Source organism: Octopus sinensis, unplaced genomic scaffold, assembly GCF_006345805.1.
Source record: "Octopus sinensis unplaced genomic scaffold, ASM634580v1 Contig11185, whole genome shotgun sequence".
Lineage (NCBI taxonomy): Eukaryota > Metazoa > Mollusca > Cephalopoda > Octopoda > Octopodidae > Octopus > Octopus sinensis.
Genome location: NW_021832280.1, coordinates 1954 through 28998, shown reverse-complemented (window position 1 = coordinate 28998; position 27045 = coordinate 1954). Strand labels below are relative to the sequence as shown.

At 39.6% G+C, this 27045-nt stretch overlaps 1 protein-coding gene across 1 annotated transcript in view; it reads right to left on the bottom strand.

The window, feature by feature from the left end:
• The window catches only part of LOC115228864 (protein mono-ADP-ribosyltransferase PARP14-like), a 34393-nt gene extending 20315 nt beyond the window's left edge, over positions 1-14078 (bottom strand). The window contains exons 1-4 of the mRNA XM_036499033.1: positions 13997-14078; positions 4913-5049; positions 4408-4635; positions 3574-3801 (exon numbers count right to left, since the gene is read on the bottom strand). Coding sequence (XP_036354926.1) covers positions 3574-3801; positions 4408-4635; positions 4913-4996 — 540 coding nt within the window. The 5' untranslated portion in view covers positions 4997-5049; positions 13997-14078. The remainder of the gene's footprint in view (positions 1-3573; positions 3802-4407; positions 4636-4912; positions 5050-13996) is intronic.
• Between the last annotated feature and the right edge of the window lie 12967 nt (positions 14079-27045).

Sequence of the window (27045 nt, the reverse complement as noted above, 5' to 3'; positions counted from 1 at the left end):
ATGTTCAAAGTTCATGCTTCACCACCTCATCTCATGTCTTCCTGGGTCTACCTCTTCCATAGCTTCCGTCTACAAGTAGGGAGTGGCACTTCCTCACACAGCTGTCCTCATCCATACTTAACCCATGACCATACCAGCGCAGTCATCTCTCTTGCTCACCACATTTGATGCTTCTTCTGCACAACTTTTCTCTCAGGGTGCTTACACTCTGTTGTGTATGCACACTGACATTACACATCCAGTGGAGCATACTAGCTTCATTTCTTTCAAGCCTACGCATATCCTCAGCAGTCATGGCCCATGTTTTACTGCCGTGTAACATGGCAGTTTGCATCATACAGTCTACCTTTCATCCTGAGCGAGAGGCCTTTAGTTGCCAGGAGGGGTAGGATCTCCCTGAACTTTGCCCAGGCTATTCTTTTTCTAGTGGTAACACTCTCTGAGCATCCACCCCAACTACTACCTTGCCCACCTAGGTAGCAGAAGCTAACAACTACTTCTAGTTTTTTCCCTTGTCATGTGATAGAATATGTTTTCTGTATATCTTCAGTGCTTATTGCCCCTGTGCATTGGCCACACACAAAAACTATTTTCCTGGTTAACCTTCCTTTGATTTTGCTAAACCTTTTATGTGTCCATAGCTTACACTGGGTGCATTGTAAGGAGCTTCTACCCATGCCTTTTCTACTGCTCGGTTCACAAATGGCCTTTACAAACTCTTTACATGAACACCACCCTGTACATAACTTCATGTCCCCCTACATGGCCTTGCTTTTTGCTTTTTGAGCCAAAAAACTAACCAACTAACTAACTAACTACAGATCAAGCAGGATCATCTACCTGAAGGGGTTTGTGATTTGTCAACTTTCCTATTTACTAAGACTTTCGTTTTTGCTAGGTTAACCCTAATCCCCTTTGATTCTAGACCTTGCTTTCACACCTTAAATTTCGTCTCCTGTTCTGACAGTGACTCAGCTATTAGAGCAAGGTCATCAGCATAGAGGAGCTCCCAAGGGCAGCCTGTCTTGAATCTCTCTGTTATTGCCTGGAGGACTATAATGAACAAGACCGGCTGATGACTGATCCCTGGTGAACCACTTCTAACCAGAATTCTTCACTATACTCGTGGCCAACCCCCACCTTACTAACAGCATCCCTGTGCAGGGTTTGTACAGCTCTTAACAACCACTCTTACGAATCCCCAGTCTCCACGTTGACCACCAGAGAAGGGATCAGGGGACCTGTCAAAGGCTTTTTTCATGTCAATGAAAGCCAAGTATAGAAGTTTATCTTTGGCTAGATATTTCTCCTGCAGCTGTCTTACCAGAAATATAGCATCAGTGGTGCTTCTGCCTGGCACAAAACCAAACTGCATCTTATCTAGGCTAACTCTCTCCCTAATTAGTTGGACTATGACCCTCTCTGTAACTGTCATCACCTGATCCAATAATTTGATACCTCTGTAGTTATTTCTATCTAAAGCATCACCTTTCGCCCTTGTGACAGTTTGAATATGGTGCTGCAACACCAGTCATTGGGTATGACTCCTTCATGAACTACATGATGGTGGGTGACAAGACCCTAATCCACACCACCCGATATTTTAAGCATCCCTGCAGTGTCTTCATATCCTTAATTGCTTTATCTACAGGGTCCCTCAATTGGGTCAATCTTTGGAAGATTCTCCTCCTCCCAATTCATTCTCCACATTCAGCAGTCTTTCATAATGCCATCTCCAAGCCTCTTTCTTTGCAGAATCATAAACACAAGGGCACCATCTTCCATGCAAACACATTTCTCTCCTATAGCATCACAGTTTTCTCTCACACACTGTGGAAACTAGGGATAGATGAATGGTTAGTGAAAGCTGTGCAAGCCATGTAAAAGGATGCTGTCAGTAAGGTGAGGGTTGACAATGAGTACAGTGATGAATTCTGGATAGGGGTAGGGATCCACCAAGGATCAGTGCTCAGCCCCCTCCTATTCACCACAGTCCCCAGGCAATAACAGAGGAATTCAGGAGAGGATATCCCAGGGGAGCTCCTCTATGCTGATGACCTTGCTCTAATTGCTGAGTCACTATCAGAACTAGAGGAGAAATTTCGGGTGTGGAAGCAAAGATTAGAATCGAGGGCCTTAGAGTCAACCTAGTTAAAACCAAAGTCCTAGTAAGTAGGAAGTCAGACAAATCGCAAATTCCTTCAGGTAGATAGCCCTACTCGATCTGTAGAAAAGGTGTAGGTAGAAACTCCGTAAGATGTACCCAGTGTAAGCTATGGATGCATAAGAGGTGCAGCAATATCAAAGGAAGGCTAACTGGAAAGATAGTTTTTGTATGTGGCAGATGCTCAGGAGCAATAAACACAGAAAATGTGCAGAGAACAGCTTCTGTCACATTCCTAGGGAGAAAAACTAGAAGTAGTTGATAGCTTCTCTTACCTAGGTGACCAAGTCAGTAGCAGGGGTTGATATTCTAAGAGTGTAGCTGCTAGAATAAGAATAGCCTGGGCAAAGTTCAGAGAGCTCTTACCTCTGCTGGTGACCAAAGGCCTCTCGTTCAGAGTAAAAAGTAGACTGTATGACATATGTGTGCAATAAGCAATGCTACATGGCAGTGAAACATGGGCCATGACTGCTGAGGACATGCGTAATCTTGCAAGGAATGAAACCAGTATGCTCCGCTGGATGTGCAATGTCAGTGTGCATGCACAACAGAGTGTAAGCACCCCGAGAGAAAAGTTGGACTTAAGAAGCATCAGATGTGATGTGCAAGAGAGATGACAGCACTTGTATGGCCATGTGTTGTGTATGGATGAGGACAGCTGTACAGCTGTGTGAAAAAGTGTCACACCCTAGCAGCAGAGAGAACCTAGCAGTAGAGGGAAGACCTGGGATGAGGTGATGAAGCACGACCTTCGAACATTGGGTTATACCGAGGCAATGATAAGTGACCGAGACCTTTGGCGATATGCTGTGCTTGAGAAGACTCAGCAAGCCAAGTGAGACTGTAACCATGACATATGCCAGTGTAGCTTAACCAGCCCGTTTAAGAGTACCCTTCAATCATTGGCCAATAAACTGCACTTGCAAAGACCTGTTGAGACAAGTGAAGTCATTGTCACGGCCAATAACAGTACTTCCTGATTGGCTCCTCTGCCAGTGGTACATTAAAAGCACCGTTCAAGCGTGATCTTTGCCAGTGCCACCTGACTGGTTCCTCTGCCAGTGGCATGTAAAAAGCATCATTTGAGCATGGTCGATGCCAGTGCCAGCTGACTGGTCCTGTCCTGATGGCATGTAAAAAAAACCAGTCGAGTGTGATCATTGCCAGTACCACCTGACTGGCCCTTGTGCTGGTGGCATTTGAAAAGCACCCACTACACTCTCAGAGTGTTTGGCGTTAGGAAGGGCATCCAGCTCTAGTAAGTTTGCCAGATTGGAATGAAGCCTGGTGCAGCCTTCTGGCTTGCCAGCCCTCAATCAAACCGTCCAACCCATGCCAGTTTGGAAAGCGGATGTTAAATGATGATGATGTTGAACATAAAACAACAAACAACAAATACATCAACCAACCTTTGCTATTTCTGTGTCTTGAGGATAAACCACAAAGTTTACAACTTTGATCTGGCTTGAATTTAGATCTGAGTAGTTTTTCACTGCTTCATACATTGTTCTGGGTAGGTTTTCAATGGGGTACTTCAATGTTCCAGCCCCTAATATAGGAAATGCAAGGCTTTTTGCTCCCAATCCCTCAGCCTTTTCCAGACAAGTGGTTATTATTTGAGTCAAGTTTGCCAGAATCTATAAAAATAAGTGTTTAGCAATTGATAATGAACATTTTATTAAATATTTTCTTATAACAGAAGAAACCATTTAGTTGTAATAAATATATTCTCCTCTCACAATTCCTCTCACTCCTACCACTTCTAAACACAACTGTCATTCCTATCACTCTTTAGTCCTGCAAGGGACAAGGCAACCTCACTCATGTTGCTGCTACAATAAAACAGACCCAATCCACCGTATAAAATGATTGGTGAATGAAGAGAGACAATGCAGACTCAAGAGGAGTCTTTAGTGTTGTGAGGACATGACAACCTCTCTAGTGCTCGTGCCATGACAGAGAAAAACTCACCAATACAGACAGTAAAACAGAGAAATATGTTTTAATATAGTCTTATTTATCAGTCACATAACTGCTGTTAGGCCATGAGGCTTTTTCCCTTCTATTTATATATAAAAGTGTCCTGTTCATCGATATCTTCTGCTTCCTTCCAATGATAACTTGGAAGAACAAATATTAAACAGGATGCTGACATTTGCTTTATGATTCTCACACAACATGCATAAGGTTCTCTTCAAACATTAACTGTTTCAATAAATCAATATCATATTATTGATACTTACTGAATCAGGGGAATTTTCATCCCAGGGAGGTAATACCAGATGAAATACATTCTTACAGTTGAGGTTATATCCTTTAGTGACGGCTATTTTAGATGTAGAAATACCTTGAGGATATCTCTGGTTACATTCGTTTTGTATCTCAGGACCAGCAGCAAGGAGAATAAATTTGGAGATAGAACCATTGTTAAGCTCAAGGTTTTTATTGGTGCTGTTAACGATGACATCAAGCTGAAAAAGTAATTAATGGTAAACAACTAAGGAACATTCCATGGAGAGAAGAGAGATACATTGTTGCAGTTGATATTGTTGTTAAGAAAGGCTCTACAGAATGGCTGTAGTAAGTTTGAGGTTGTTAAAGTTAGCAAAAGATATACTCAAGATATCAGATGTGAAGGAAATAGAATGTTTGAGTTTGAGAAAATGTTTTAATTAACTTTAATGATTCCTCATTTGGAAATGAAATAACAATTAAATATAAATAAGTTACATGAATCTATTTACTCACAGATACATTAGAAATTGAATCAATCATTAGGTTTATTTCAATGCCATCATATTCTTTGGATGTCTCATTAGTTCTGGGTGTCATAGAGGATGGTTCCTGTTGTGAGCCAGGAAGGGATGCATTTGACGATGCAGTGTCTGGAAATAAACAAAATTCTTTATTTGCTTTGTTTTGTTTCTAATTTTTAATCAAACATTCTTCTCTGTATTTAAAGAACTACTTTATTCCATATCGGTTGGAAATTTTGGCACAGGGCCATCAATTTCAAGAGGCACCAAAAGTTGATTTTTTTGACTCCAGTTTTCAACTGGTTCTCATTTTATAGACCCTGAAACGATGCAACTCAGACTGATGAAATGCAGCTAAACATTTCACCCAATTTGCTGATGATCGTACCTTACAATAATAATAATAATGATAATAATAATAATAAAAATTTAGAATGGAATTTGGATTCAAGAGTATGATGTAATCTACCTAAAAAGATGCAAGGCACACTCCCTGACAGAAACAGAATTACTGAATATAGACTCGTTTGAGCAAATTGAAATGGAAGAACACAAATATCTTTGTGTACTAGAGTTCAATGAGATAATGGAAAAGGAAATGAAAGAGCAACTGAGGATGGAGTATTTCTGAAGACTGAGGTTGGTGCTGCACTCAAAATTGACTGGATGGAATAAAGTCCTGGCAGTTAATACGTTGGTGATAGCATTACTTCGGTATGGAGTGGGAATTATAAAATGGAAAAAAAAAGAGAGAGAAGTGAAGAAAAAAGATACCAAGACCAGAAAAATGTTGACAGTACACAGAACCTTCCACCCTAAGAGTGACGCCAATAGGTTGTACTTGTCCAGAAGAAAGAGTTGGGGAGGTTTGATCAGTTGCCTGGATGATATCAAAGGAGAGAGAAACAGCTTAGGGTGATATATAAAAAATTCTGTGGAGCCAGTGTTGAAGGCTGGCATCATCAAAACTGAGAATTGAGTAACTAAAGAAAAATTTAAACAAGAAATGAACAAATAAAAAGGCAAAAAAACATGGAAGGAAAAAAATGTGTGGTGAGTTTGCAAGAGATGTGAATGCCAAGACAAATGCAAAAGACCAGTATCTGTGGATGAGGTGGAATGACCTGAAGATAGAGATAAAAGCACTCATATGTGCAGCTCAGGAACAAGCATTAAGGACCAATTATATGAAATGCAGAATTGACAACACTACCTATAGCGACAAATGCAGAATGTGTGGTGAGAGGGGTGAAACAGTATGGCACATCATTAGTGAATGCCCGAAATTGGCACAACATGAATACAAATGCCATCATGATAATGTAGAATGAATGATCCATTGGAAGCTCTGTGGAAATCATGGCCGACAAAGAGCAGAGACATGATATGAGCAAACCCCAGAAGAAGTCACCAAAAATGAAAACTGTATGTAATGATCCAGTGCAATCACCTAACCAGACATAGGAAACCAGACATTGTTGTGGTGAATAAAAAAGAAAGAACATGTGTGAGTATCAACATAGCATGCCCCGGTGACAAGCGGATCAATGGGAAAGAAGAGAAAATAGGCAACTATGATGATTTAAAGGAATATAAAGGCTGTGCTTAGTGAGGAGAGTAGATGTAAGACCAATAGTAATTGGTGCACTTGGAATTATCAGCACTCATCTACTAACATGGCTGAAAAAGATCGGTACAAGTGTGAAGGAAGAACACCTACAAAAATCAACATTGCTTGGATGTGCAAGAATTCTTTGTAGGGTTCTTGAAGCATGACCAGTAAACAAGTGTCACCTTAGTCTGCTGGCTGTGGACAGCTGACATTTTCCATCATACCCAGCAAAATAAACTGGGTTTTCATATAATAATAATGATAATAATAATAATAATAACAATAACAATAATAATAATAATAACAATAACAATAATAATAATAATAACAATAATAATAATAATAATAATAACAATAACAACAATAATAATAATAATAATACTCAATACCACAGATTTGCTATTCTGCTCAATACCACAGATTTGCTTTGTTTTGTCTTGGTATAAAAGATGGCTACAGCAAATATTCTGCTCAATACCACAGATTTGCTAAATGCCCTGATGCAGTACCAGGCAGCTGCTCTCATAGCTTCTGATCTTAACTGATTGGAAGTGTTATCATGTACATTGTTTTGTCTTGGTATAAAAGATGGGCTACAGCAATATTCTGCTCAATACCACAGATTTGCTAAATGCCCTGATGCAGTACCAGGCAGCTGCTCTCATAGCTTCTGATCTTAACTGATTGGAAGTGTTATCATGTACATTGTTTAGTCTTGGTATAAAAGATGGGCTACAGCAAATATTCTGCTCAATACTGCAGATTTGCTTGTCAGTTGTTTGACCATAACCAGTTGAGCATGTCCCTTAGTGGCTGACGATATGTGCATCTCTGATCACGAGCAGAAGTAGTGGGGGAGCATCATGGACATGTGTTCAGAGGGATTCTTTGGGGTTTGAATAATTCACCTCTGGAAACATGGGTGGTTCTTTCAACATCCTTAACAACCCTTATTCAGGGACCTTTTGAGCGGGATGGGCTGCTCAACTTGAAGGAAATTCTAACTGGGCCCCACCTACAAGGTCATGTGATGTTTATCTTGATATGAGATCACCATGTTGCGCACATATGGTTGTGATGCATGTGCCTGGTGTACCCTTATCAGACGGATAGTCATGTTGGGTATATTGGGCTTCGTATATTTTACCCCAGTGTCACTTTGATGGCATGCACTGCTCTCTCACACAATAATATAACAATAACAATAATAATAATAATAATAATAACAATAACAATATAATAATAATAACAATAATAATAATAATAATAATAATAACAATAACAACAATAATAATAATAATAATACTCAATACCACAGATTTGCTATTCTGCTCAATACCACAGATTTGCTTTGTTTTGTCTTGGTATAAAAGATGGCTACAGCAAATATTCTGCTCAATACCACAGATTTGCTAAATGCCCTGATGCAGTACCAGGCAGCTGCTCTCATAGCTTCTGATCTTAACTGATTGGAAGTGTTATCATGTACATTGTTTTGTCTTGGTATAAAAGATGGGCTACAGCAAATATTCTGCTCAATACCACAGATTTGCTAAATGCCCTGATGCAGTACCAGGCAGCTGCTCTCATAGCTTCTGATCTTAACTGATTGGAAGTGTTATCATGTACATTGTTTAGTCTTGGTATAAAAGATGGGCTACAGCAAATATTCTGCTCAATACTGCAGATTTGCTTGTCAGTTGTTTGACCATAACCAGTTGAGCATGTCCCTTAGTGGCTGACGATATGTGCATCTCTGATCACGAGCAGAAGTAGTGGGGGAGCATCATGGACATGTGTTCAGAGGGATTCTTTGGGGTTTGAATAATTCACCTCTGGAAACATGGGTGGTTCTTTCAACATCCTTAAACAACCCTTATTCAGGGACCTTTTGAGCGGGATGGGCTGCTCAACTTGAAGGAAATTCTAACTGGGCCCCACCTACAAGGTCATGTGATGTTTATCTTGATATGAGATCACCATGTTGCGCACATATGGTTGTGATGCATGTGCCTGGTGTACCCTTATCAGACGGATAGTCATGTTGGGTATATTGGGCTTCGTATATTTTACCCCAGTGTCACTTTGATGGCATGCACTGCTCTCTCACACAATAATAATAACAATAATAATATAATAATAATAATATAATAACAATAATAATAACAAAAACATAATAATAATAATAATAATAACAATAACAATAACAATAATAATAATAATAATAACAATAATAATAATAATAATAATAATAACAATAATAATAATAATAATAATAATAACAATAATAATAATAATAACAATAACAAAATAATAATAATAACAATAACAAAAAATAATAATAATAATAATAATAATAACAATAATAATAATAATAACAATAACAATAACAATAATAATAAATAATAACAATAACAACAATAATAATAATAAAATAATAATAATAACAATAATAATAATATAATAATAATAACAATAATAATAATAATAATAATAATAACAATAATAATAATAATAACAATAACAATAACAATAATAATAATAATAACAATAACAACAATAATAATAATAATAATAATAATAATAACAAAGCATTTACTGCAGTAATATTGCAAAGATTGAACAAGCACCTGGACAAAAACAACCTGTTCCCAGAAGAGCAGAAAGGATGCCGCAAGGGCTCATATGGCTGTAAAGATCAACTAATGATCAATAAAGCCATAACTGAAGACAAACACAGAAAGAAGAAAGGCCTCAGTATGGCCTGGATCGACTACAAAAAGGCGTTAGATAGCATTCTCCACACATGCATCCTCGAAACACTAGCCATTAACAAAGTTGCACCAACAATTATAAAACACATAGGACACACTGTGAATAAATGGCAAACAGTGCTACAGCTCCAAACAAAAGAGGGACTCGTGAAAACCAAAGCCATCCCCATTAGAAGAGGTATATTCCAGGGAGACACTCTCTCTCTCCACTCCTTTTCAACTTGGCACTGACACCTCTATCTGATATGCTACATAGAACTGGATGCGGATATAAATGTTACAGCAAAACAATCAGCCACCTTTTATATGTGGATGACCTAAAACTATACACTACAAATGACAAACAGCTGGAAACACTACTAAAGACAGTTCATGGATTCACCAAAGAAAGAGATATGAAATTTTGATTAGAGAAATGCACCAAAGTAACCCTGAAAAGAGGAAAACTAGGTAAGAGTAGCAACATCACACTAGATAAATCAAATGAAATAAAAGAATTAGACCAAAGCCAAACTTACAAATACTTAGGAATCAATGAGCTAGATACGATACAACATACACAATGAAAGAGAAAATAAAAAAAGAATATCATAGACGAGTTAGATCAATACTGAAAACAGAGCTCAATGCTAAAAACAAGATAACAGGTATTAACACTTTAGCCATCCTAGTTATAAGTTACAGCTACAATATCGTTAACTGGACACTAAATGAACTGACCAAAATAGATAGGAAAACAAGAAAAATAATGACGGGAACTAGGATGCATCACCCAAAATCTGACATAGAAAGGCTATATATACAATGTATAGGAGGTGGTAGAGGCCTTATACAGCTGGAAAACTATTATAAAATAGCCACCATAGGACTGCAAAAATACCTACTTCAGAAGCAAGGAAAACTGATACAAATAGCGGAAAAAACACGAGCAAAACAAAAAACTGTTCTCAGTATTTAAGGAAGCTGACAAATACAAACAAGAAATCATACCATCTAACAAATATGAAGAAGAAGAAGAAACAACAAAAGCTATAAAGCAAATGAAATCAAAACTAAAACTAGAACAGCAACGGACCATGATAAAACGATGGCAAGAAAAGCCTCTTCATGGCAAATACTGGACTAAACTAAATGCAAAAGAAATAGACAAAGAAAAATCCCAACAATGGTTGAGAAGCTCAGGAATCAAAGCAGAGACAGAGGGATTTTTAATTGCAGCACAAGACCAAAGCCTCCCCACCAGAAATTACCAAAAACATGTAATGAAAAGAAATATAACAAGTAACTGCAGAATATGTGGAGACGGACAAGAAACAATAAATCATATTATCTCTGGCTGCCCAGTCCTGGCTGAGAAGAATATATTCACAGACATGACAGAGTTGGAACCTACATACACTGGAAGCTATGCCAACATTATGGAATAACAACAGAAAAAAGATGGTATAGGCACCTGTCAGAAAAGGTCACAGAAAACGAGAAAGCAACCATACTCTGGGATTTGCCAATACACACAGATAGAGAAATTAAGGCCAACAGACCAGATATAGTTGTCAGAGATCATGAAGAAAAAAAATGTTTTCTAATTGATGTATCAATACCAGCAGATGACAACGTGTCTCTAAAAGAAATGGAGAAACTTTCAAAATACAAAGATCTGGAAATAGAGGTAACCAGAATGTGGAATCTAAAAGCAGAAACAATTCCTATCATAGTAGGTGCATTAGGCATGATAAAAAAATATTCAGACAAATACATAACAAAAACACTAGGACTTACAAACACATATAACATACAGAAAATTGCACTACTAGGCACTGCACACATCCTATGCAAAACACTTTCAATACAATAACCATCAGAGTATCACAACAATTCACAGCACATACCCAAGGCACACAGAGCTGCGCTCGGTAGTGAAGTGAAAGCACGATATAAAAAATATACTACTGAATAATAATAATAATAATAATAATAATAATAATAATAATAATAATAATTATAATTATAATAATAGTAATAAACATGAAAGACCGAAAAAACTTCACTCTATTCTCAACGAGAACAAAAAATTTGCCACTGATCTCTTAGATACCCACCAGATTGACCAAGTTGCAGGAAATGTGCCAACTGCTGCTGCAAAGAAAATAAGATTAATTGCAAAGACAAAAGTACATGAAAAATTAGCTAGCAGGTGGGAACAGAAACCTCTCCATGGCAAGTATGTGGCCCATAGCAAACAAGCTGATGTCAACCAGAAACAGATGCAACAATGGCTATGAAATTCAGGGCTAAAAGAAGAGAGTGAAGGTTTCATATTAGCTGCTCAAGACCAAAGCTTATTAACCCGGAACTATCAAGCCAATGTGATAAAAAATGGAGCTGACCCAAAATGCCGATTCTGTAATGATGAGATTGAAACAATAGACCACCTAATCTCAGGGTGTAGAGTCTTGGCACCTGTAGAATATAAAGCAAGACATTACAGAGTCGGCCAGTATTTACATTGGACAATATGTCGGTATTATAAAATCAAAACCGCTGACAAATGGTATAAACATCATCCTGAAGCTGTGACTGAGGGAGAAAATATGTCGATTCTATGGGACTTCCCCGTACAGATTGACAAAACGATAAAAGCTAATAAACTGGATATTATTATAAAAGATCAGACAAAAAAGATGTGTTTATTAATTGACATGAGTATTCCTTGCGATCACAATATAGCGGCGAAAGAATTTGACAAGATTAGTAAATATAAAGACCTGCTAATAGAAATTGAAAAATGTGGCATCTCAAGGCGACTACAGTACCAGTGATTGTAGGATCTCTAGGAATGATAAAAAAAGGTACTGAAACCTATTTGAAAATGATACCAGGCTTACCATCCCTACAGGAAGTGCAAAAAATTGTATTAACTGGAACAGCTCATGTACTGAGAAGAGCATCATTGCTGTGAAAATAACATCCATCCATGAATTTATTTCATCATCATTCATTTAACGTCCGCTTTCCATGCTAGCATGGGTTATTTATTAATTTTTAAATACATATCTTATCTGTGAATTTGCATGTGCAATCTGGGCGTCTATGTTTAGTTAGTGTGTGTGTGGGGGGGGATGCCTGTAATATTTGTATCTTCTGTTTATATACGTTCATGTAATTTGGTTTTTTTTTTTTCATTTTTTTCATGTTTACATCCACTTATTATTATTATCATTATTATTATTATTATTACGTATGCTTGTATGTATGTATGTATAACAACAATACTAGTAATAACAATAATAATAATAATAATAAAACATTAAAAAAAAAATTTTTAATTAAAAAATTTTTTAAATCTTTTAAATTAAAAAAAAACCTATATAGCTATTTATTTCTATTTGTTCATTTATCTGTGTATTTTATTTATTATGTTTTCGGTTTTGTTTATACTGTAACCAGTTTATGGGGATCCTTTTCTGTCATATGTTGTGGTGTGTGCTAGTGTTCCATTCCAGTTTCCTATTCAGGCTAGGTTTATCTTCTGTTATGTGTGTAGCTTCTGTAATTTGTCTGATTGTTGCATCTGTTCTATTTGTGGACAAGATTTTAACCTCTATTGTTGTTGATTGATCTCCTGTGTTTCTGCTCAGTGTGTTGGTAAATGTACATTTACCCACTCTCCTATGCTTCGTGCTGTTTCCCCTACGTATGTTGTTGTCTTGTTACTGCATCGTCCCTCTATACATCTTATACTATAGACTACATTTCTGGCTTTACAGTTTGTTTGTGGGCTAAATCTACACACAGTACAGTATCTATCCGTACAGGGGGTTCTACTAAAAGGGGATCAATCAACAACAATAGAGGTTAAAATCTTGTCCACAAATAGAACGGATGCAACAATCAGACAAATTACAGAAGCTACACACATAACAGAAGATAAACCTAGCCTGAATAGGAAACTGGAATGGAACACTAGCACACACCACAACATATGACAGAAAAGGATCCCCATAAACTGGTTACAGTATAAACAAAACCGAAAACATAATAAATAAAATACACAGATAAATGAACAAATAGAAATAAATAACTATATAGGTTTTTTTTAAATTTAAAAGATTTAAAAAATTTTTTAAATTTATTATTTTTTTTAAATGTTTTAATATTATTATTATTGTTATTACTAGTATTGTTGTTATACATACATACATACAAGCATACGTAATAATAATATAATAATGATAATAATAATAAGTGATGTAAACATGAACAAAATGAAAAAAAAAACAAATTACATGAACGTATATAAACAGAAGATACAAATATTACAGGCATCCCCCCCCACACACTAAATAAACATAAACGCACATAGAGATATAAGCATGCGCAAATGAAGACATACAATAGAAATACAAAATGGCTGATGGTTAGTAAGGAGAGACACAAATAAGAAAGAAGAAAGCAAAGGACCACTGATGCGGTCACAGGAGTGTGACGAAAGAACTCTGGCCGAAATAAGATTAAGATTAATGTAAAAAATAAATAACACTGAAGCAAAGTAACACCAAATATATAGTGTGTGTGTTTTTATAGGCTAAACTGGCAAAATGACCATTCCTAAATATAACAATAATAATAATCAGTGATGTTTAATAGAGAAGACACCATAATATTCAATATCAATAAACAAATTGTTTACCTTTTGAATGAAATTCTTCACTTTCCTGTTTACTTAGGAGATATTCATCAAATTTCTGTAAAAATCAAAACCATGATTATCATTTTTGTTTAAGTTTTTGATTTTTTTTAAAGAGAAGAGATTTAATTTAACAAAAGACAAACAAAATATTTAAAATATTTAATGATTTATTTCTAATCAGTAATAAGTAAATGAGGAAAATTACTTTTATCACTCAGATCAAAGATATTCCATCCATGGCCTTCCAGTCTACTGGGAGACATGGTATTATAGTGGATGTGGCAGAAAGACCTCTCACATGGCCACTGATGTGGTGTAGTGAAGTTAAACATGTGGCCATGGTGTATTCATGTAGCTGAAGTTGTATTGTTTCTTCTCTCCACTCACCATTCTGATTAAAACTGCTGAGTCTTGTGTTTGCTGTTGAAATGTCTATCAAGAATGTTGAAGTTGAGGTTCTTTGGTGCATCTTGTGTCCCAAGAATATTTGCGGCACAAAAGCAGAGTACAAGGTTATTATTTTCATATTGTAAGCAAGAAGGAGGAGGTGGAGGAGGTCCAACATCTCTCTTATGGTCATTCATAAGAGAGATGACAAAGGAAAAGAGAAAAGATTCAAAAAGAATGAACTTCACAAACAGTTCTACAGTGGACAGGAATTTCCCCTATTTCTTTATTACAGCATATGGACATAAAGAATGCCTTTTGGTATTAACACTGCTTCTGTTGCTATTAATTATCTTTAATAAGCCTTCAGGCTATTTGTGACATCAGTGTCTATATATCGTTGACACAGAGATTTGACTGTTATGTTGCTACAGGGCGTCTGTCACTGATGAACCTGAGCAGAGCGAAAATACGTGATCTGGCAGTTTTGGTGCCTGTAGCAGATGACTGACATCTACCAACAATATAAATATGAGTGCTTTTATGGACCGTGTGTCCATATGAGAGGGCCTCTCAAGGTAAATAAGGCAGTATTTGGTGTTCTAACACAACATCCACATTTAGTTGGACATAAAGATTGCTTCTTGTTACTAATGCTGCTTCTGTTGCTATTACTTTTAATTTCCTTGATTTAGGTTCAGTCCATCTGTCCGTCCATCAATCCATCGATCCATCCATCCATCAATCTGATTGGCTATTGTTTGCATCGTCTCACATAAGTTCATATATTTATGTATTTATGCATATATGTATATATTTTTGCCAGAAAGGTGCCTAACAACATCTGCTTGCTATGAGTGAAGCTTGCTTGAAAATTAGCCCATTAAGGGTGAATTTTCATATTGCAAAATCTTATCTCATAAACATTTTCATCTGTCTGGGAAACATACATGGACAGTGCAGCTAACACTATCAGCGTTCCTGTGTTCCAGTTAGAAGTGGAATTTCTACCATACCGACCACTTTGAAGAAAAAAGAAAACATTGATGCACTCACACACACACACACACACATATGAACAACAATACGCATAGTGACACAAGCTTTCCTTCCAAACAAATGGGAAGGGAAGGCAAAGAGATGAACGGTGCAACCACCTCTATTATCTCTCCTTTTACTACCACTGTTACAAAAACCACTACCACCAGCAACACTACAGTTGACAGACCGAATAACTTTGCAGCTATTTTAAGACAAAAAAAGACAGTGAATGTCCTTCTCACAGAAGAACTACTACAATGCAAAAAGTTATTAAACAAAGAAAATAGGAGTATAAACCTCAACACCCCAGAAAGCATTTTGCAGGACAAAATCTAAAATAAACAATAATATATAAAACCCTAAACATAAAGATTAAAAAACTAGAACAAGCCACTCAACAAACAGTAAAGAACTGTCTACGGCCCGTATGGGCTTATGAAACATATATCACAAGGGGCAAAAGATTTACCACCATCCAGGTAGGATTTGACATGGAGGAGCGCATGAAAGGTTTCTCAGGGAAATTCCTCAAATGAGAGGACTTGATAATGATTCCCACTTACCTTGGTTGTCGGGTGATGAAGGTGAGACACAAAGATGTCCCCTCTGAGATACAAATAAGATGGCTGGTGTCAGCTGTCAGTTATGATTTTGAAGAAAATTTAAACATATTTAAAATTGCTGTCCTGGAACAGCAAAACTGGGTTGGATGAGGGGTGGAGCTTGTAATCCAAACAAATAAGGAGACAATTGAAATTCTCCCAGATTTAATAAAGCTACCAGATGGCATGAACCTAAATGTCACCTTTGAGGGCAGAAGGCCACGTTGCTACCTTTGTGGTAGCAAACACCATTTAAAAATTGACTACAAATTGGCAAAACAACAACAACAACAAGACCAGAGTACCAAGAGCAAACCAGCACAATTACCCACATGACCATCAACACAAAAAATGAAACAGCTCTTTATTTATCTATACCTTTATCTATATGAAACAGCTCCACAAACAGATGAAAGAACTCCACAAAACAACCCACCGACTTAACCAACCTAAGCAGTCAATGCCGCCTCTCTACCCCAATGCAGAAGAGAGATTTCAAAAATATCTCCCGGAAAAACTATATAAAAACCTCCTGACAGAAACGTCTAAGGAGGAAAGCAACCAACTTTCAAACAGTAAGTGACTCTCTCTCTCTCTCCCTCCTTTTTCTTTTTGTCCCTGAGTGTAAAACACAAGTTTCGTTAATGTCATGTTCAAAATAGGTAGTGCAAATGTGCATAGCTTGGTATCCCTTTGGAAACAAGGTTACCTGTTAAATGAGATCAAATCACAAAATGTAGATATCATAGCTATTGGCGAGACCAGACTCCACAACCCATGGGCCCTCGACCCCATGTTTGCCAGACAATTTGACGTTTATTTTTCTCTGTGTCTGCCAAGAATGGGCAGCGGTGGTACTATGGTGCCTTTTCAAAAGAGTCTGAATCTGAAAGTAAGGGCAATATTCCCTGACCCAGAGGGTAGGCTGGTTGTCTTGGATGCCCATAGCAGTTATGGGTGTGCTTTTCGACTGGTGGCAGTATATGCACCGTCCTTATCAGGTTGGCCAGATTTCTTTCAATGTCTACAGGTTTTCCTGAGTATGTCTCAACTTTTACTTTTAGTGGGGGATTGGAACACTATCTTGGATATGTGTCAAAGACCTTCTCAGATGTTTCCAACTGTCTGACAGGTACCGACAGGTTGGCCCTCAACTAACACTTCAATGTCAAACACAAAGGGTGCGTTGGCAGGGCTAGGATGTGTGCTCTAAGAAACGAAGGTGTTGGAGCTGTGCAAGAGGCCCAGGTGGCAGAGGGCAACAGGGCAACAAAGCCACCATTCGGTCTCTGATGGATGAACATGGGTGCAAATTACTCGAGCCCAGTAAAATGTGTGATGCCTTTCAGCAGTACTTTACCTGACTGTTTGGGATATGTGGTGAGTCATAACACAGTATAGACTTTAGTGCCTATCTGCATGTCCTGCCACAACTCTCGGAAAGAGAAGCAGAGTGTTGTGAAGGTTTCATCACAGCTGCTGATGTACAGAATTTGATGGCAGGCTGCGTGAGAGACATGTTGGTGGGCTTGGGTGGTCTGCCCTACATGCTTGTAGCATGGCTCGGTGATATCCTCACTGTTTGAGAGAGATCATAGAAATGATGTCGTGTTAGATAGCAGCCAGCCTACGGCTACATGGAACTGGTTGTGTCCACTGCCCTGATTGGTTGGTTTTGATGCAGTCTTATTTCGTGCCAGTGTGTAAACCAACCAATCACGGCCTTTGGATAGGGTCCCATGACACAGTCTTTTGGGTTTTCACTCTTGCTTTAAAAGACGTCATCAATTCACTATATCTCGTCTTTGGTCTTCAACCACTGACTACAACCAGACCAGCCAGTTCCCACGACTCAACCAGTTCCAGCGACTTCAGCCACGTTCTTGTGATGACACCAACATGCAGTATCTCAGGAGGTTTTCCACCACCGTCGCCTTTAAGGTGACCGTGCATCATTTAAAAAGAGACATTTCTGTCACCATCTCCTTTACGTATGGTTGTCACTACATTCTTTATTGTCATATGCCAGACTTGTTTGGGGATCTCTACTGCAATTGGCAGCAAAATGGGAGTACCCTGAGTTTTGTGAACTGAGGAGCAGTGACACTGCTAAAGAAAGACCCAAACAAGGGGGATGTTATACATAATTTCAGGTCCATCACTCTGTTCAATGCAGATTTGAAAATTTTGGCCAAAGTGCAAGCCAAGAGGTTGGCATTTGTCATGGAGAAACTGGTCAACAAGGCACAAACATGCACCATGCCAGGCAAAAGCATCCATGATAACCTCCACCTCGTGCGCTACATCACAGACAGGGTAGTTATGGAAACTGGCATGGGTGGGGCACTGATCAATTTGGATCAATCAAAAGTTTTCAATAGGCTCAGCCATTGATACTTGGTGGCTGTTCTCAAGGCAGCTGGTTTCAGTTCTGTCATCCGTGGTTAGATTGCTGCTTTATACAGCGGCATCCACTCAGTAGTTCAAGTGAATGGCCATCTGTCCAAACCCTTTGACATTATGTTTTCGGTTTATCAGGGATGTCCCCTCTTGTCACTTCTGTATGTATTGACTCTTGAGCCACTACTGTGGAAGCTGGTGATACTGAAGGGCATCCCACGAGAACTGGGATGCAGGATGAGTATGTTTGCATATGTAGATGATGTCACTGTCAATACTGTCAAGCCTTAGACCTATTGACTTGGTTGGCGAGACACTAAGGGAGTACGAATCAGTAATAGGAGATACAATTAACCAGGTTAAGTCAGTGGGTTTGGGTCTCAGCACCTGGAGAAGCAAACCATTGCCATCCAGCAGTGTCTTCACCATGAGACGCTTGACTGATGAACCAGTTAAATTGCTTGGTGTTTGGTTTGGTCCTGAACTTCAAATGGAGAACTGGGATGAGATAATGAGAAGAGTGGTCGATCTCACCCAGCTATGGGCTGAGATGAAGCTATCTCTAAAAGGTCGGGCTGAGGAGGAAAATGTGTACATCACATCAGTCATCTACTGCTGTCTGACCATCTTACCTTGTCCTGATGCTACCAGCATGAAAATGGAATGTATACTCTTCCACTTTCTGCGGAAGGGAAATGTTTCTATGGTCAAGTGATCCATTTACTGTCAGCACCTGCTAAATGGAGAGCTGGGTATGCCATGGTTAATAATGTACAGACATGTGCTGAAACTGCAACATTTCCAGTGTTTAATTGACGATGGTGACCAGGTGTGGTCACCATTTGTGAGACATACCTTCCTGCAGCTCGTCTCTTTCATCATTGATCAAGCAGAAACTGAGACTGGGCAAATGGCATCGTGGGTGTCACCTAGCTCCGGAACAGCTTTGCTGTCCAGGTATAAATAACTTCAAATCCACTCAGGTGTTCTTTAGAGGACTAGTGGAGGGGAGGTACTATGCTTGGGGAGAATCTGGACATCGACAGGGAACACCTGACCTGCCTCTTCAGGACCACTTTCAGGCCAGGACCTATGGACAATTTCCAGAGATCCTTGGCCTGGCAGTGCTACCGGGAAGCATTGCCTGTTTGAGAGAAGGTCTACAGACATGGTTCAAGAAACACTGAACCGACCTGCCTGAGATGCAGTCAGAATGATGAAACTGTTCTGAACACACTCATACAGTGTCCACATATTTGTCAGCTGAGTCTATCCTGAATATTGCCCTGTCACCTTCCATTTTACTGGGTGGGCAAGGCAGTTTTCGTCGTATTGGTGGCTATGGTGAAAGAATGTGTGTGGTGGACTCGTTTGAAAGGTTTAGAAACAAATACTTTCCTCTCTGACCAATCTCTCATCAACTGTTTCAGGTATTACTTGAAAAAAAGGAAAGTAAGAGCAGAGAGGGAAATTTGTCTAATGAAAGATTTAATAAAAGGTGGGTGAATGTAGCAAAAAGGTATGCATGAATGACGGAACCAATTTGAGCCTTAACTTGTAAAACAAAGAGAGAGAGGGCAATTTGCTCTCATAGAAATTTTCCTTTTGCTGAGGTTACCATGGTTATTTTTCATAGGATTTTCTTTCCATGGATAACTCTAGTCAGTGTTATATTTCTCCTCCTGTTGGGAATTCAAATTGTTAAGAAAAGATGCCACTTGTTATCTATTTCTGCACACGCCCCCCAAATGTGTTCTTTTTTCAATCTCTTTTGATCAATTTTGCAAAAGAAAAAAATCTACATTGTATTGTTTCCTCTGTGTTAAGTCCTGTTTGACTAAATAAATCTATCTATCTATGTCTGTCTGTCTGTCTGTCTATCTATCTATCTATCTACCTACCTACATACCTATCTATCTATCTACCTACCTATCTATCTATCTATCTATCAATCTATCAATCTATCTGTCTTTCTGTCTGTCCGTCTTTTCGTCCGTCCATCCATCCATTCATCCATCTATGTGTTGTTGTATCAGCTTTTAAGGTTGTAGCGTAGCTCAGTGATATCCTCACTGTTTGAGAGAAATCATAGAATGCTTGGGACCGGTTGTGTGCTGCCCTGATTGGTTGGTTTTGGTGCAGTTTCATTTTGCGCCTGTGTGTAAGCCAACCAATTAGAGCAGCGGACACACACAGTCCCAAGCAGCCATTGGCTGGCTGCTATCTAACACGACATCATTTCTATGATTTCTCTCAAACAGTGAGGATATCACTGAGTTATGCTACAAGGTAATCGCTTTTTCTACCGTTTATTGAATAAGTTTTGTTACATTTTCGTACGAGATGTGTAAGGCACCCAGCTTTCATCTGGGTGCATTCCAAGGGGGAATTTGCCCCTAGGGGCAATTTCAGCCCTATTTTAATATCTAATTTGCTTTCTCAAGTTTTATAAATGTCGAGAAATCTATCTGTCATCTGACATTTTCGTGTCATCGGCATTTTTCATTGAACAAGCTTTGTCTACATTATTGCATTGGAGGTGTGTGAAGCACCAGCTTTTCATTTGGGTAATTTTAAGGGTAGAATTGCCCCTAGGCGCAGTTTCAGAACTACTTTAGTATCCAGTCTCTTTCTCAATTTTATGGAGCGCTGGTTGGCATCCTTCATGAATGAAACATTTCCTAGCCTGGGAATGATGGAAGAAATAAAGAATGAATCTTTCACACACACACACACACACACACACACGCTAAAGTAAGCACTGTTACAGCAACAAATGTAAAAGATGGAAAAGAAATTGCTGTCAACACCATGAATACTAATTCCACAATCGTTAACAGCCCTGTCATCACCACCACCACCAAGACTACCACGTCTACCACTGCCACCCCACAACAACCCTTAATAACAACAGCAACAACAACAACACTATCGCTACAATTGTGCCTATTGATTCCATAAACTGATTATCTCACCTATTACTGGTGAAGATCTTAATACTATTAATAAAAATATACCATCCACTGTTTCTACTATCACCACTACAAACATTACCACCACCAACAACAACAAAAAGAGCACCATGGTTGCTAAACCAATTGCTCCAAGCAATGCCTGTACACCATCAACTAAAACTATTGACGCCAATTTTGCCTGCAACAATCGCCAACACCATCACCAACAACAATACAAAGAAAATTCAATAAATTTTGTAGATATGTTAAAGCACATCATCATCATCATCATCATCATTTAGCGTCCGCTTTCCATGCTAGCATGGGTTGGACGGTTTAACTGGGGTCTGTGAAGCCGGAAGGCTTCATTAGGCCCAGTTAGATTTTGCAGTGTTTCTACGGTGGATGCCCTTCCTAACGCCAACCACTTCGCGAGTGTAGTGGGTGTTTTTACGTGCCACCTGCACAGGTGCCAGACAGAGCTGGCACAACGGCCACAAAAGGATGGTGCTTTTACGTGTCACCGGCACGGGGCCAGGCGATGCTGGCAACGGACACGAACGGATGGTGCTTTTACGTGCCACCAAAAGGGGCCAGACAGAGCTGGCAAACGGCCACGAGCGAATGGTGCTTTTACGTATCACCGACACGGGTGCCAGACGAGGCTGGCAGCGGACACGGATATATGATTTGATTTTGATTGTTCTCACTGGTCTTGCCGGGTCTTCTCACGCACAGCATACTTCCACAGGTCTCGGTCTCTGGTCATTTCCTTGGTGAGACCTAGAGTTCGAAGGTCGTGCTGAAGGAAATTGTACATTTCACAAATGAAGAATTACTTGAGACCAGGTCACTCTTCACAACATCTGGACAAAACTTAATCTTATACACACCACAACACATTAGAGAGGACGTTGAAAAAAGGACAATTATGTACAAAATAATTAAAAGAAACCCCAAATCAACAGAACAAGTTGCACAAACAGCTATAGAAAAATGTGCTAAACTCATAATGAAAATCAAAGAATATATAAACTGGGGTCCCCATATAATATCGTGCAGGTCCACTTCCACAATCAGGAAGAGGTAAAACAGCATTCTACACAACCATTACAAAATGATGAACTTGTCATGGTCTCATACTACATGGGACAAAGAGTCAGCAGGATAAAAATAAAGAATGTCCCACCCGAAATTGAATCAAAATGGATCATGTCAGCGATATGTTTTCATTTGAAAACAATAAACCTTATAGAAATCGCTGTTTCTCATAATGAAAATTGGACCGGCAGATCAATTGAAATCACAATTCAAATGGACCAAGATTCAATCGAAAAATTGTTAAATGTGATCCAACTTGATGGAAGGGAAAAAACTGCGTTGCTATTACTACTGCTGCTATCAGAATTTACTGCTGCTGCTACTACCGCTGTCTGAATTATACCGGTGGCACCAATGAAAAATCCCTTTCTTTCTCTGCGTTGGGAGAAAAGAGAATTTACAGTAAAAACAAACCCTCAGCCCTCCCTCCACGTCAAATGATATTTAACTGTGTGGAATCTCCCTAACAAGTGTGTGCATTATAAACACACCAACCATTGACTCCTTACATCTCTTGATTACACATATAATTGCATCTTGTATACACACATACAATGGGGAAAGTGAAAACAGTTAACAGCAATAACAACAACAAATAATATCTTATTTATCTCCCTAACAAGTGCTATATCTTCAGTTTTTTCTTTCTTTCTTTCTTTCTTTCTTTACCTTTTGTACTACGGTACGGATGGGCAGACAGAACAAAACTGTCACGTTGTCATCCGTGGATGAGCCATGCGACAAAACTGGTCGCTGTCCCAATATAGAGCGTTGCCCAACAAATCACATCTGTCATCTATGCACAGGACTCGAAAATTCCTTCCGAAATAGATGGTTGAATGCAGTAAATGTCGTGTTTCGATCTGCTTTCAATGAGCCACAAACTTTCAAAAGATCCCAGCTGTTAAAAAAAGGACACCATACTTCTATGATGGATAAACTCTGGGAAATGGTCAGCTACCAAACTGGTCATTTCAGTGCCTAACTTGTGTCCCCTGCCACCGTTGCTGCTGAACAGCAACAACAAAACCCGACAACCGTGTCTTCCTCTGCCATTGCTGCTGAACAGCAACTAAAACCGACTACTATGTCTCCTAATACCATTTCTGTTGATAAAGAACAACAGCAAAAACTAAAGCCGCCCGTGTCTTCCTCCCCTGTCACTCTTCAACAGCAGCAACAAAAATCGGCCATTCATGTTGAAGAACAACAAAAACAGAAACTTGAACCCCTTATGTCTTCCTCCCCTATTGCTCTTCGACAACAAAAATTGATCATTCCAGCTGAAGTACATCAGCAGGAACAAAAACCAACCATGCCCTCCTCCCCTGATGCTTCCTAACTAAAACAGAGATTGACCATCAGCACAGAAGTTGCAGAAAATAGACAAATGATTTCTGCTTTGAGTCGTGAAGTAGCAGGACTCAGAACCAGTGTCTGTCCGAAAACTCGCAGCGAAGGGTCATATCGGAGTGCCCTGCTCAGCAACTTACCTGTAGCTCGTACAGAACCTCAACGCATCGAGGGAGTTGCTGAACCAGCCACTCATGAATTAATAGCCATTGGAGTGCCAGAAGATGTGGCAGATCTGCAGGCATTCATTGGAATCACAGCTAGGGATCTCAGCTGTGTCCCTCCAAAAAGTGCTTCCCACCTTGGCCGACCGGGATCCAAACCCAGGCTGATCAGGCTGTTGTTTACGGGCTTTACTGAGGCGCGGACATTCCATCTGGCTGCTGACAGAGCTCGGCGTGACAACATTATCAACTTTAGAACACGTCCTGGCCTACCACCCGATGTACGCCCAAAGCTAAGATCTGTGGCTTCCCTAAATCGCAACTCTGTGCCACGGGAGAGTTTTAGCCTCCGCGATGATGGGCAGATCTGGAAATTTGTCAAGTCTGGTGAATCGTGGATAAGGGATGCCAGTTGGACTGAGCAGACTACACCCACAACAACAACTGGTAATACAAAAATCTCGGGAAACTAACCAAGAACAATCAGCCATCCCCTGTATATCATCATCTGAAATTCAGATATAAACTGCTGTCCTTGAATGCCCGTAGTTTATGCAACAAGGTGCATCTTTTTGTCTCCTACGTCAAAAGTATCAACCCAGATTTCATCACAGTCACGGAAACATGGGCACACTCTGCACTCTGTGATGGAGTTTTCAGCATAGCCGGCTACAACCTGTTCCGCAAAGATCGCATTCATCGCCGTGGAGGGGGTGTGATGATTTATGTTCGATCAAGTCTATCGGCAATCTCCTGTGATGATTTGAACCAATCTCAGCAGGAGGTATTTTTCTGCAATATACACATGACCATGTCAACACTTCTGCTCGGAGTTGTTTACCGTCCTCCAAATTATCATCAAGACGCACAGCTTTTCGATATCCTCAGAGCTGCTGCCATGAAAACAGCCACATATGTGTATATTGCGGGGGACTTCAATTTCCCTGAGATTGACTGGGAGGCCTTCCGTTGGCCGCAAAGTGCAGACGATTTCCTTGAACTGGTGCTGAATTCAAATTGGTCCTAAGTTGTTACCTCCCCCACAAGGGGTAACAACACTTTGGATCTGCTACTTACCGCTTCTCCTGAAACAATCATTAGTGTCACTACCGAAGAACCTTTAGGTGACTCTGATCATTCCATGATCATGGCCGACTTGTCTCTGATTGGTTGTAACAAAAATCACAACCATCTTCAAACTGCCCGCTTTAACTGGAATAAAGCAGACTGGAGCTCTTATTGTACTGAGCTGCAACGACCAAACTGGCTCGAATTTTATGCCTCTGGAGATGTGGACACTATACTCCAGAACACTAAACTGAATTCAATATGGGCAGCATGTGCAGCATCAGTACCACGCAAGCACAAAAAACCACCAAATAGTGCAATTTGGGAGACTGCAGCAGTCCGACTTGCCAGGAAAGAACGCCGTAATGCTGAACGGGAATACAAATTGCACAAATCAGAGAGCAACAGAAAAAAGCGCAATAGGTCAGCCAACCACCTCAAGCAGGTGACAAAAAAGGCAGTGCTTGAATTTGAACAACGCATTGCAGCTAACCTGACAGCAAAGTGTTCTGGAAGTATGTGCACTCAAAGCAGAGACCCCACTCTCCAGTTGGTCCCCTTCGCAATCCCCACACAGGACAGATTACTGGCAATCCCGAAGAATGTGCAGAAATCATTGCTGGATGCTATGCCGGCATCTTTACTGTCGAAGACCAAAATGTTCCATCATCATCACCACTGACATCGGACTCTATATCTACTATGCAATTTACACCAGCAATGCTGCAACGCCACCTTAAGAATAAACGCAATATGCCTCTCCTGGTCTCGATGGTGTTACATACCTACTTCTCAAATGCGGTGGGTACTTTCTGCTAAGCCAAGTTTCTCTATTCTTCCAATTCTGTCAGGACAATGGTGTTACTCCAGAACAGTGGAAACCTGCCAGTGTCATCCCTCTGTTCAAAAAAGGCGACCGCACATCACCTGTCAACTATTGCCCCGTCAGTCTTACTAGCTGCATCGCCAAACTGATGGAATCCTGTATCAGAGAAACCCTCTGGAACTTCTGGAAGTCTCACAGCCTCATCCAGCCGTCACAATTCGGATTTATTCCTAACTCCAGCTGCTGTAATCAACTCATCGAGTTTCTTGAGGATGTTACCCAAATCACTGATCGCGGATCCTGGGTGGATGTTGTTTACCTGGACTTTGCTAAGGCTTTTAACTCTGTGCCACACAAAAGACTTATGGTGAAGCTCTCTGCATTGGGCGTAAGAGACAAACTCTATAACTGGTTGAAGTCCTTTATTTTCAGCCGAAAAGAGGTTGTCACAGTTCTAGGACAGCACTCTTCACCCTATGAGATGACATCTGGTGTACCACAGGGATCTGTTCTTGGCCCCCTTTTATTTGTTGCATATGTTAATGACATAGATGCCAACTTAAAGAATGCCAAAGTGCTGAAATATGCAGATGACATCAAGCTGTACCTCCAAATAAAGAGGTCAAATCCTGTACACTATAGATCTCTATTGCAAGCAGACCTGGACACAATGCAGCAGTGGATCATGGACTGGCAACTCAAGCTGGCTGTGGACAAATGTACCACCATGCATTTTGGGAGGAGAAACCCAGCGTCCACCTACTCCCTCCACAACACTAGTCTAAAAAGTCTTCATGTGAACGTGACCTGGGTGTTATTGTCGACAGTGATTTGCGTTGGACAAAACACATCGCTAAAATTGTCAGCAACAACAACAACATCAAAATTATCACAAAGCTGTCCACCATGACCTCTACCAAAGACATTACTGCCAACAACAACACTACTACTGCAACTTCTACTGCTACAACTACAACCTCTGCTACCACCACCACCACCACCACCATCAATGACAACAACAACAACAAAACAAATTTCGCTGAAGTTCTACAGCAAAAGAAAACAATTGTCACATTCACTGCCCAGCAAATTAATGAAGCAAAAGCACTTCTTAGTAAAGAAGGATCAAATTTATGTCTACGCATTCCTAAGA